Source organism: Lontra canadensis, unplaced genomic scaffold (assembly GCF_010015895.1).
Source record: "Lontra canadensis isolate GAN:19392208 unplaced genomic scaffold, GSC_riverotter_1.0 scaffold93, whole genome shotgun sequence".
Lineage (NCBI taxonomy): Eukaryota > Metazoa > Chordata > Mammalia > Carnivora > Mustelidae > Lontra > Lontra canadensis.
In genome coordinates this window covers 6,044,897-6,057,139 of record NW_022631087.1, presented here as the reverse complement: position 1 = coordinate 6,057,139, position 12,243 = coordinate 6,044,897, and the positions used below count along the sequence as shown (strand labels likewise).

General features: G+C 48.6%; 1 protein-coding gene across 1 annotated transcript; it reads left to right on the top strand.

Annotated features, from left to right (window-relative positions):
• On the top strand, positions 1 to 10,046 carry LOC116854650 (apolipoprotein L2-like). Its single transcript, XM_032836730.1, has 5 exons — positions 1 to 19; positions 4,450 to 4,491; positions 4,666 to 4,763; positions 5,758 to 5,884; positions 8,899 to 10,046. Exons 3-5 carry the CDS (start codon positions 4,733 to 4,735, stop codon positions 9,758 to 9,760), a joined length of 1,020 nt encoding a protein of 339 aa, XP_032692621.1. The 5' UTR covers positions 1 to 19; positions 4,450 to 4,491; positions 4,666 to 4,732; the 3' UTR covers positions 9,761 to 10,046.
• Positions 10,047 to 12,243: the final 2,197 nt, after the last annotated feature.

The window sequence follows — 12,243 nt, the reverse complement described above, 5'->3', positions numbered from 1 at the left end:
CAGTGGGAGAACAGAATAGGTGAGAGTGTAGGCTCTGGAGATAAGGAGTCTGGATTTGAATTCTGGCTCTGGCACTAGCTGGGTGCTTTGGGTCAATTACCTAACCTTTCTGGGCTTCAGTTCCTTTTCTTACAGAATCATGGTGAGAACTAATGTATGAGTTGATGCGTCCAAATCACTTAGAACGGTGCCTGGTGCAAAGTAGGTAGTCACCCACCACGATAGCTAACTTCATTCCCTTGATTTTTATTTATATTTAAGATTTTTTTAGTTATTTATTTGACACAGAGAGATCACAAGTAGGCGGAGAGGCAGGCAGAGAGAGAGGGGGAAGCAGGCTCCCCGCTGAGCAGAGAGCCTGATGGGGGACTCGATCCCAGGACCCTGAGATCATGACCTGAGCCGAAGGCAGAGGCTTAACCCACTGAGCCACCCAGGCACCCCTCCCTTGACTTTTAAATTGTAATATGAGCTATTTATTTCTTACTAGGGCAGAGAATGATTTCACTTATTTTTATACTTTTTCTTACACACCTCCCCACCTTGTCCTAATATCATTCTATCACTAAACTTACGTCCTCAGTTAGAAACCTTTCTAGTCGTAAGGCATTTACTTACACCTTTGTTTCTTTCTTTCTTTTTTTCTTACCTCTTCATTTCCTAGCCTCTCAATTGCAGCCGGTATTTTCGGACCGCCCGCTTTGTAAAATGAGGATATTAATCCTTCTCCTCTCTTCAGTGCTGCAGCTCCCAACTTCTACCATTGTACTTTGATTTACATATTGATTGACCACAGGTGCATTTAGTTCTTGTATTTAAATAGTCTCTTTTGTTCTAGAAGTTAAAAATCAAACAAGAATGTTTACATATTTGTGATGTTTTCAGTATTGTTTACTGTAAAGCTAACTTGTGAAATGTAGTGGCACACGCTTTCTTGTGCAGTCTTAATTTTTCCCAACTTTCTAATTGCCCTTGTTTTAACCCCTTGCAATATTGCCTTCAACGTCTCCTCAATTTCTTTTGAACAGTGCATTATGTCAGTATTATACCAAGTCCCCCTTCCCCACACAACTCTTCACTTTTTACTCCATACTGGGCTGTTGCTCTCTACGTCTGCTGCATGCCCAGCTGCATTCCTTGGGTTCCTTTCTGTCTATGTTAATGTTCCTGTTTCCTGGACCTCACATCTTTCTGTCTTTTGGTCTCTTGGTTATTATCCTCTACCTCATGCCATAAACACATGAACTTTTTTTTTCCTGCAGCTCTTTCTCAAGTAATTTTCTAAGAAATGATAGCAAATGGTAACTCGTCATTCCCCATTTAGGTCCCTTTCTGTTGTCACCTTTTTGTTTTATTTTCTGGAAGTTTTCCTTGACTTTTCTAACCTTACCTTAGACTTCTTTAGATGTCAATCACTTTTTAAGTCCCAAGATCTCTTTTTTGTCCCATTATTTTTTCCCTTTCCAGTGCATCCTGTTCTCATTTTATGAAAACAACAATTTTCTAATCTCCCAGAGGACATTGATTCAAGGTTTAAAAAATTATTTTCTATCAAAATTATGTATTTCTTCTGGTATCAGTGTTTTTAAGGTTTATTAAGTCCAGTTGATTTTGGTATTCTGACTTTTTTTTAAAAAAAGACTTTATATATTTATTTGACAGAGAGAGAAAGAGAGAGATCACAAGGGGGAGGGGAGAGTCCGACTCGGGGCTCGATCCCAGGACCCTGAGATCATGTCCTGAGCCGAAGGCAGAGGCTTAACCCACTGAGCCACCCAGATGCCACGTTATTCTGACTTTTTTATAGTGTGAGCTCTATGCCCAACATGGGGCTTGAACTCCTGACCTCGAGATCAAGAGTTGCATGCTCTGCCAACTGAGCCAGCCATGGACGCCTTCTGGTGTCATTTTTTATCGATCTTAGCCACCCTTTCCATCTGGTCCTCTTTCTTGCGTTGCCCAACCGTATCGAAGAGAGAGGTAAGTTGACTGACGGGCTTCCATGTAGAGTGAGTGGATGAGGGCCTCCTAGACGCCAGAAGACAGGTATTTTTTTCTGGAGGCTTTCAATTCTGCTTTTCCCCGTCTGGTGTAGACCTGGGCTGATGTGAATATAGGGTCGGGTGCGGGGTTGGTAACCTTATTCCTGCTCACCTCCACCTGCCTCTCAGCTTCGGTCTCCCTTTCCGCAGCTCTGTGTAGCAGACCGTTCTTGCTGCCTATTTGCCCTCTCTCTGTTTTTCTGATGGAAACTCCCTCTATGATTCTGTATTCAGCTTCAATTCTCCGACCAGTCTGCATTCAAACATTTGTCTAAGCCTCTGGACTACCACTGGGCCCCGTTCTCCTTTTTCCTTGGCAGCAGAATGAAGAGAGACGCTGTGTGGGTGCTTGAGTCCAGCAGGCAGGGTTGCACCCAGGCTACCGCTGACCAGATTTCTGACTCCGGGAAAAATCACATAGTCTGTGCTTTAGTTTCCTTATCTGCAAACAGGGATGCAAGCGATACGCAGCTCAATGATTATTGGAAGAAGACGGGTTACTATTTGTAAAGTCTTAGAGCCATCACCGGTCCAGAGCTTAGGACACAAATGTGAGTCACTGTTTTCATTCGTTATTTTTATACCTATAAGTACTTTTACTCTCTTTCAGTCAGGTCTCAGGAGGAGTGGCTGTTAAATGCTCTTTTGTCTTGTTCAGATAGTGCCAAAGGGCTCCTAACTGGCTCAGTTGGAAAAGCCTGGGACTCTTGACCTTGGGGTTGTGAGTTCGAGTCCCAAATCAGGTGTAGAGATTATTAAAAAAAAAAGTTAACTTAAAATATAATGCTTAAATGTAATCAACAATTGCTGTCTTTCCTTATCTCGCAAGGCAGGGTAGTAACAGAACTTTACTTGCCTAAAATAAATATAAATGATTTATATAAATAAATTATTTATATAATTTTTATTATTTATAAATTATTTATATAATTATATATATTTATATAAATAAATAAATATAAAATAAAAATAAATTCTCTCTTGTTAGGGGTCTGTTTTTTATTTTTTAGTTTATTTTTATTTTTATTGTTAAAGATTTTATTTATTTATTTGACAGAGAGAGACACAGGAGAGGAGGAACATAAGTAGGGTGGGTAGGGGAGGGAGAAGAGGGCTTCCTGCAGAGTGGCGATATGGGACTCCATCCTAGGACCCTGGGATCATAACTAGACCTGAAGGCAGATGCCCAGTAACCTAGCCACCCAGGTGCCCAACGGTCTGTTTTTTAAAAAAATAGGATGATGGACACCCTCATGTACTGTGAGTGTGCATGTGATTGGTATAACTTTTTTTTGTAACAGTGTGGCTCTAGGTAAGAAAAAACTTATACGTGTTGATAGCTTCTGACCCAGTCATCGTGCTTCTAGAAGTGTCTTAAGGAAATAATCTCAAATACAGGCAGTGTTTCATACAAGGAGATTGTTCTTTGCATTTACATTTAGATGAAGAATCAGAAAGAGTCTAAAGTTCCCAGTTGGGGGGGGACTAGAGAGAGGACTGCACATCATCAAGAAGGCTAGACAAGGGCTGTAGGGATTGTGCCAGGACTCAGCAGGAGTCCAAACCCTATGGGATGAAGAATCTTGCAGAAGCAAGGAGGACACAGGCTGTGGGAAGCTGTGGCACCAGGAAATTGAGTGACAAAGACTGGTTAGCGATGCAAGCCAACTCTGGAAGGAGAGGAGTCATTTACAAATAAATACTTACACAGCTGACCCTTGAACAACACAAATTTGAATGACACAGATCGACTTATGCAGTACAGTAAATGTACTTTCTCTTCCTTATGATTTTAGCATTTTAATTTTCTCAAGCTTTCTCTGTTGCAAGAACACGTTTCCTAATACATATAACATACAAACGGCGTGTTAATCAGTTATTTATGTTATTGGTAAGGCTTTTGGTCCGGAGTAGGCTATTAATAGTTAAGTTCTGAAGGTCAGAAATTACGCATGCCTTTTTTCCTTCATGAGGATGCGGGTCAGCACCCCTAACCCCTGTATTGTTCAAAAGTCACTGTACATAAACAAATCTTTTTGTAGATTAAAGGGAGTAGAGCACAGGATTTGGATCAGAGACAATCGGGTTCCCGTCCTGACTCTAGCACTACTGTGAGAACTTGGACTAACCTAAGTTCAGGTGATGGTTTCCTGCACTTACTAGTGGGAGCCCCAGGAGCCCCACGTCCTGGAGTGGGGTACTCAGTGAGGGGCCACCTCAGGAGCCTGCCTGTCATCAATACTCGATCAGTATTAGCTCTTACCCATCAGTAAACACACGTTCCGGACCTCAAGGAATTTCCAGAACACGTGTTCCCATCTTTTCTTCTGTGTTTGGTTTCATTGCTTCTGTAACTTCTCAGATGGCAGTCGCCTCATCCGATGATCTTCTTCTTGTGCCCCAACAGGCGACAGGACCCTGACTCGGCTTGGGAGTGAGCTGGAGTGAGGTGAGTAACTTTCCTTCAATAGCAGCGGCAGGAGCCAGTACACACACACGGGGTAAAGTCCATCCTGGCATTTGTCGCCATCCCAGAGGGAAGCCCCAAGACCTGGCCCCTCACTGCTGCCTGCTGCCTCCGCTGGCTCACATCTGACCCCACGATTTGTTCTCTCTTGCCCAGGGGTGAAGCGACAGCTCCTTCTAACTGCAACGCGGACGCAAGCAGTAGGGAAAGCTACGGCGACACCATGACCTCGGGAGCCCGTGGGCTCAGCCCAGGTAGTCGCCTTCCACTTCTCTGGATGATCCCTGGAATTGCGGGGATGCCTCCAGCTGAGCTCACCYACAGAGGAATCGGTCCCTTGAAGAGCTTCCTTGAGCCCCCAAGAGAGGTCAAGGGGAGTCCCCAGCCCAGGAGTCTGTAGGGACACCTCSCTCTTGTCTTCTGAGGGTCATGGCTGAGGTGCTTACTTCCTCCCTTCCCCTGCTGCCCGTCAAATCCATCAATGACCCAGAAGTGAGGCCAGGACAGTCCAGAGGGAGGTGGGGGAGAGCAGAGGGGAAAGGAGGGGAAAAAAGGGATCCTGAGGCGTGGTGGGGGGAGGGGGTAGACCAGCAGCCTTGGAGCGTGGTCCTGCCCTCTTGCCCTGTCCAAGCCTCCAGCATGGCTCAGGATGACTGTGGGGCTTTACAAGAGAGGCCATTTCCTCCAGCTCTCACCCGGCTGCCAGCCTGAGTGCTCTGTGAGGGTCAGTGGGCCACGACCTGGACCCCGGTCTGGTCTTTGCTACCTCCCAGCTGTGTGATCTGGAGTGCCTTACCTTACCTAACCTGTAAAATGAGAGTATTTCCTTGTGTGGTTATGAAGATCAAATAGAATGTGTTTATGTGTTTGGGCCAGGGCCTGCTACAGAGTGTGTCCTCCCTAAGTATTGTTGCTGTCCCCTGTCCCTGGACCCTGTTAGTTCCAGGTAAAACCTCCCCTCCCGTAGCATCCCCCGGGCTCCCACGGCTATATTAGGGCACTTGTCCTGTGTCCCATCTGTAAGCCCCTGCCTATTAGATACGAAAGCGGGGCAGGAACGGATTCTGTTGATCTCAATATGCCTTCAGCCGGCTCACACCTATTTCCCCTCCCCACCCACCGGCGGGTCCATAAAAGCACAGTTCAGCGCTGTGGTTTCCCTCCAGCTAAGCCCTGGTTTCCTCTCTCCCTTAGGGAAGCAGGAAAAAGAAAAAACTAAAAGCCTTTCATATTTTTTTTTCCATCTAGAGAGTGAAGGCCTTCTTGAGGAGGTCATTGAGACTTTCCGGAACACAGTTAGGCGTGAGGAACTAGACTTCCTGCTGAGTGACCATGAATCCTGGGAGAGATTTGAGGCTGAGGCCACTTTGTCCAGGTACGCCCCGCCCCCCGTGCAGATGCCCCCGATGGTCAGCCAGGTCTCTGCGGGACAGTGTCCTGGGGCTGGGGTTGAGCATGTTCCTTCTCGACAATCCATGAGGAACATGTCTTCCATGACATTTGCTGGCAGTGAATGGTCTCGGATTGAGGAGAAGGAAACCTGCAGAGGGCAGGTTATGTGACCTTAGGCCTTAACCTAAAGCTGACCCTTCTCTGCCTTGATCTCTTTATCTGTTCAATTTTATCATGGGGAAATGAAGATAATGCACGTAAGGTCCCTAGCATAGTGATGACACATAGTAGGAACTCCATTAGTGTTAACTCATTGGAAGGTTACCGAGAAGAGATGGTGGTAAGGGTCTTCTTCCTGGAGATGAGGGCCAAGCACGACTTCCTCTGGGACCAGTCACAAGAACACTGACATGTCAGTCTGTGGCCCTGGGGATTCGGACGAGAGCCTTCCCTCCCCACCTGAGCAGCTGCATGACCATGCAGCAGGATCCTGCGGGCCCATGAGGCGGAGAGGCTGGAGTGGAATTGGACTGAGCTGGTTGGATCCTGACTCTCTCTCTCTGCCCAGCCCTGGAGCTCTCTGGGTCTGTGTGTCTGGGAGTGTCAGATTGGGCATTTGTTCCATGGGAACAGTAATTCAACCTGAGAGGATTGTGGCCAGGGCCTTGGTGTGAATTTCAAGGTCAAAGGTGAAGAACCTAGTCATCCTGTCCAAGGTCCCAGGAGGCTTGGACCAGGGCCAGAGCCAGTGGTCACAATTGATAAGAGGACCAGGGTATCTAGATTGGAGGACTAGGTAGGCTTGGGCAGTGGATCTGGGACTGAGGGAAGCTCTAGGGCACAAACTTGAGGAGACCAGGGGCCTAGCAGAGGTTGGGTGTGAGGGAGAGGGGACATTTCTTCCCTCCCTTCTTTGATCTCCTCACCGCTGGGATTGCCAGGCCATGGGGCAGGGTTTCTTCCATACCTTGCCTTGGAGCTGGGTCAGTCTTGACTACCATTTTGAAACCCCTGTCTTCTAAACTGGGCAGCCCCAGACCAATAGGAGGCAGTGTGACTTTGTGACAACTTCCAGCTCCACAGGGGACAGCTGCCAATTGTGTAGCCTTTGAGGGATTCTGAGCCTCAGAAGTCCCCACCAAAGAGGAAACTACTTTCTTCTCCAAACCTAGATCATTTCCAGCTTACTGGTTCAAATAGAAGGTTCACAAAGTCTCTTGTAGCTTTAAGAGATGTTGTAAAGTTGCACATGGCCTTGGTGTACATGCATGCAGAGCTGTGACCAGCTAAGGTATTATTTAGGCTGTGACACGTGTGAGGTTGGCGGTGTTGGGTGGTGGTTGGGGAATCCATGACATGAGCTGGAAAGTCTGAGGGGAACCAAGGGTAGTGGATGTCCTGGCTCTCAGTCAGTTGGGGCAGCGGGCCTCATCAGAGAACAGCCAGCAGGCTTGGGAGAGACAGCAGCTGTCAAGCAAAATGGTGATTAAGGACTCTTCTTGCTGTGAGATCTTGTTTTCTTAAACTTCAAGTACCCAGAGTTAGCCAACTGCAAAGTCTGAGGGCACAATCCCTAAGACTGTCCCTACTTTTGCACCAACTAAAATTTGGGGGTGTCCCCAACCCCCCCGGGATTGGATGATTCCCCAGAAGCACTCACAGAGCTCACCGAGAGCTGTCCCCTCAGTTATGTTGTGTGACATGGAGAGATACAGCTTCCCACCAGCCAGGAGAGAGACACTTGGGGCAGAGTCTGGGAGGGTTTCCAGTGCAAAGTTTCCACTGTCCTCAGGAGGCCTTACTGTCCTGTATTCAGTGTGTGACAGTGCACCGGGAGCATTGCCCGCCTGGGATGCTCACACTGTGCAAGTAAGCAATTACTGTGACACTTACTAAAATGGTCAAGAAGACTTAATTCATGCCATAGGTGTCAAGAGTGATGTCATAGTGGGGAGAGATTGGGCTCATCTTGAAATAGAGTGAAGACCGGTAGGGATTTCTAGGCAAGGAGCAGGGCGAGGGCAAGGGATGGGAAATCAGTAAGAGGAGACATTAAAGTGGAGGGATTCTTGCTAACCTGACCCAACAGGGTTCTTCCTGAAGGCAGGTCAAAGACTGGCACATCAAAGGTGGAATTTGATCAGATGTCAAATGTGATGAGATATTGAGAGTGTGTGGATTCTCACTAAGCTGTCTTAACAGAGCTCTTGCTAAGACTGTACGCAGTCTGTTAAGGTCAGAGCCCAGAAGACCAAGGTCAAGGCACAGTCAAGAGAAGGGCTCATGAGAGCCTGGGTAACGTGTTTTCCGGGAGAGAGTATTTTTCAGCCTGAACCTCAGAACAGAGTTTACTGGGGCTCAGTCACATCTGCCTGCATGGCTGACCTGTCGCCTTCTGCTCTCCTGGGAGGCCAGTTTCTAGATCCTCCATAGTCACAACTGACAGCTCATGACCCAAAGACTCCATCATTTTGTCAGGCTGTCCCATGGCCAAAGGCCCAGGCAAAGGAAGACAGTCGTATCATTCTAGGACCCTTGACATCCTAGGTGGGGCCTAGAGCTCACTTCGCAGTGCCCAGGGCAAGGGAAGACCTCTGTGGGTAGGTTCATCCCTCAGCACACATGACATTTCTCCGAAAGAAGGATTTCCTGTTCCAACCTCACTTCCCTTTCTTCATCTGCAGAGTTCCCAGTCTGCACACACTGTGGTACTGACCGTGGGGATCTGTCCTTGACTGTGAGGCCGTCTTCCTCCAATAGCCACTATTTAAGAGCCTCTGAGGATGACACGGACTTATTTACTCCCCAACTGGGGTGTGTTATGGAGCGTGAGCAGTGTGCGGAACGTGTGCAACATTGCAGGAAGGGTTCTTTGCATTTGTAACATTCTTTTCCACTTGGTTTACAGTAAAAGTTCTGTGGTGTATGGAGGTTAGAGCAAATGGAGCCCATTTTCCGGATAAGCTTCTCCTAATCCCTTGATCTTCCCTGTTACAGGGAGGAGGCAGAAGCCCTACGTGAAGTTCTGAACGAGTTGCAAAGAACGATGGATCTGGAGGCCGAAGAGCAGCAGGCTAGGGAGAGTTTTCTGCATCAGTTTCCCGAGTTGAAACTCAAGCTTGAGGAGCGTATAAGAAAGCTCCACGAGCTCGCAGATGAGGTGGACAAGGTACACCGGGACTGCACCATCGCCAACATAGTAGCCAACTCCGCTGGTGCTGTGTCTGGCCTCCTGAGCATCCTTGGTCTGGGTCTGGCTCCTGTGACAGCAGGGGCCAGTCTGGCACTCTTGGCAACTGGAATGGGGCTGGGAGCAGCAGCCGCTGTGACCCAGGTGTCTACCAGCCTCGTGGAAGTCTCAAGTGAGTCGTCCGCAAAAGCCCAAGCCAGTCACCTGACATCAACTGATTTTGACAAAGGGGAGGTCATTGCAAAGGTTCTGCATGACCGCATACCCCAGATTTATTCCTTAACAGATAAATGCTTTAGAGCCCTGCAAAGCATTGCAAGGAATGTTCGTGCCATCAAGCTAGCCAAAGTCAAACCTCGCCTTGTAGTCAATGCCAGGCGCCTTATGACAGCTCAGAGAATCTCAGTTCGAAGTGGCCGGCAGGTGCAGAAAGCTTTTGGAGGCACTGCTCTGGCAATGACCAAAGGAGCCCGGATCATGGGTGCGGCCACTGCAGGTCTCTCCCTTGCAATGGATGTGGTCAGCCTCGTGAAAGACTCAGAACACTTGCAAAAGGGCGCAAAGACAGAGTCAGCTGAAGACATGAGGCAGCAGGCCCGGGAGCTGGAGACCAAGCTGGAGAAGCTCAGTGAGATCTATGAAATTCTGAAGGAGGGCCCGACTCCGTGATCCCCGAGCAGGGCGGGGAGCAGGGACATGTGTGGGACAATGACATGGAGGTGCCTTATTAGAGGGGGAAAAAGTGCAAAATAAAGGTTTTGTGTTGGGGTGTTGAGGAGTTTGGCATTTCTGAAGCTGAGCCCAATGAGGGAGGGGTTATTGCAGTTGGCAGAAGGGTAGGGGGGAATGTTTAGCAAATTGTTGGTGCTCTTTGGGTTCAGGGTGCGCTGAGCAACCAGTGAAATTCCAATGATAATCTAAAGGGTTTTGGAACAGTGGCTGATTTGGAAAAAAAGTGGTGGTGGAAGGGGTGGAATAGAAAAGAGATAGCAGAGGTCAGCCACAAGTCAAGGAACCTGGCCATATGTCGAGGAGATCAACCAGCTCGGGGGCCAGGAGACGCCGCCTCTCTGAGCCTCAGACATCGCTTCGTTGGGGGGGAGTGTATTGAAGATCTGTGTGGCTTTCGCAATCCTGTCTTCTATCGTCTGCTTCAATAAATATGGACTGATATATTGTGCCTTTGGTTGAGTTCATCAGGGGGCTCGCCTGGGCTCTGGAGGCCTGACTTCCCTTCTCCATGGGCTTGTCTTCTGGGATCTCGGGGACCACGTCCTCCATTGCTTCTCCTGCTCACTCCCTGGGGTCCCACTCTCCCACCTGGTTATTTTCCTCAGAGCTCAGCACCCTGCAGGCCCCAACGGGACTCCCAGGGAAAGCTTGCACACATCTGGTGTCGCACTGAGCACAAGTCTATCCCTCAGCCAGTGTCCAGAACCCGGGATCGAAGGGATGAATGGCTGCGTTTTTCTGGTGGGCGGGGGAACTGAGCCTTGAAAGCTGCAGACTTCCTCCTCCCTCCCTCCCTCGTGGACCACCAAGCACCTCAAGGCCTTGCTGTCCCCACCACAGAGTCATGGGATTCTCTCTTCCTTCCCTCTTTCCCAGACCCCACCTCCTTTCCCTTCTTCCCAGTCACTCGTCCTGCCCTATTTCCGGTCTGTCCCCGCAGGAGGTGGGGAGGGGCTCCTGGCCATCCTTGTTCCGATGGCTTCATCAGCCCAGCCATTAGGGTTTGCAGGGAAGGCGAGAAAAGCCTCACCTAGCTTTCTGGTTTAGTTGTCCCCCAGGACTCATGACCAGGGATTTTCTGCACTGGGGTTAAAGAGAAGGAGGTATTAGAGGTTTCCTCAGCATTAAGGAATCCAGCCCTTAATTTGTTTCCATGTGTCTATTGCTCTGTGCCTGGCGAGCACTGTGGGAAGTTGAGGGGAAGAGAGGAGTCAGGGGGATTCAAGAAACAAGCCTCACCCAGAACCCCTCACGTATTGGAGGGCATGTTAGCCTGAGAAGATGCATGACGACATGCTAGGATTTGGACACCAAGGGACAACATGGGGATTCCAGGGCCCCCCGTGTGGTGGAAAGGAGCCTCATTCATTTATTGGAAGCTCTACTCAAAGCAAGTAGTCTTGTTATCCAGGCTTCCTCATCTTTGGTGAGTGGAATAATTATTGGCTCCACAGCTTGTTGTTTTTCTCACCATCCTGTGAGAGACCAAAGGTGTGAACCGAAAAGCCTCTGGTGTGTTCTTCAGGGAGCAGGGCATACTCAGGGTGTGAGGTCTGAGGCCTCCAGATGGTTCTGCTAGGAGCAATAGGTCAGCTGCCCCAAATTCTGTTCTTGACATCCTTGGAATGTCATCCTCCAGCGGGTGGGGGTGGGGGGTGGCCCTGGTGGGGCCAACCTCTCAGATCAAAGACTGTGGGACCCAGGAACCGACCACCCCCATCACATGATGCACGGGGATGTGGAGAGCTCCCTGTGCCAGCCTCAGCCACAGGATGCTAGATGCCAAGGACCAACGATTCTGTCACTGAACCAACCAAGAGGATGCAGGCCCTAATCATTCAGATGCTGTGATGTCACCACTCTCTTCCAGTAGTGAAAAATCTCAGTAGGATTATTAAAAATCCAGCAGTTAAGAAGTTAAAAGGCCCCTAGGCATCTGGATTGTAGGAATGTTGTTGCTCAGAGGATCAGGAAGGACTGAGATGTGTTTAAATGACAGAGTTCGGACTTGCTGTCAGAATACGAATGCTGGGAACCTCTGACCTTGGTATTTTGAAGGACCTGAGATCATGACCTGACCTGAAGGCAGATCAACTGAACCACCCAGGTGCCCCCACTTCTTTTTAAGAGACTGAGAGAGAGAGAGAGAGAAGCAATCTCCCTGATGAGCGTGGAGCCCGACTCTCGGGGCTCGATCCCAGGACCCTGAGGTCACAACCTGAGCCAAAACCAAGAGTCTGATGCTCAACCCACTGAACATCTAGGAGCCCTGGTAGTTCAATTTTTAAAATGAGTGATATGTATGGATATGCTACATTTTGCCTATCCTCTTGACAGACACTGGAGCTGTTTCATTTCTTCTTCTTTTTTAAATATTTCATTTGTAAGTAATCCCTACACCCAAAGTGCAGCTTGAACTC

What these genes read in the sequence shown, in the direction of transcription:
- LOC116854650 (XM_032836730.1), top strand. Translation starts at nt 4,733, where the DNA reads ATGACCTCGGGAGCCCGTGGGCTCAGCCCAG. An exon ending in AGCCCGTGGGCTCAGCCCAG is followed by an intron (nt 4,764 to 5,757) that starts GTAGTCGCCTTC and finishes TTTTCCATCTAG; the next exon opens with AGAGTGAAGGCCTTCTTGAG. An exon ending in GCTGAGGCCACTTTGTCCAG is followed by an intron (nt 5,885 to 8,898) that starts GTACGCCCCGCC and finishes TCCCTGTTACAG; the next exon opens with GGAGGAGGCAGAAGCCCTAC.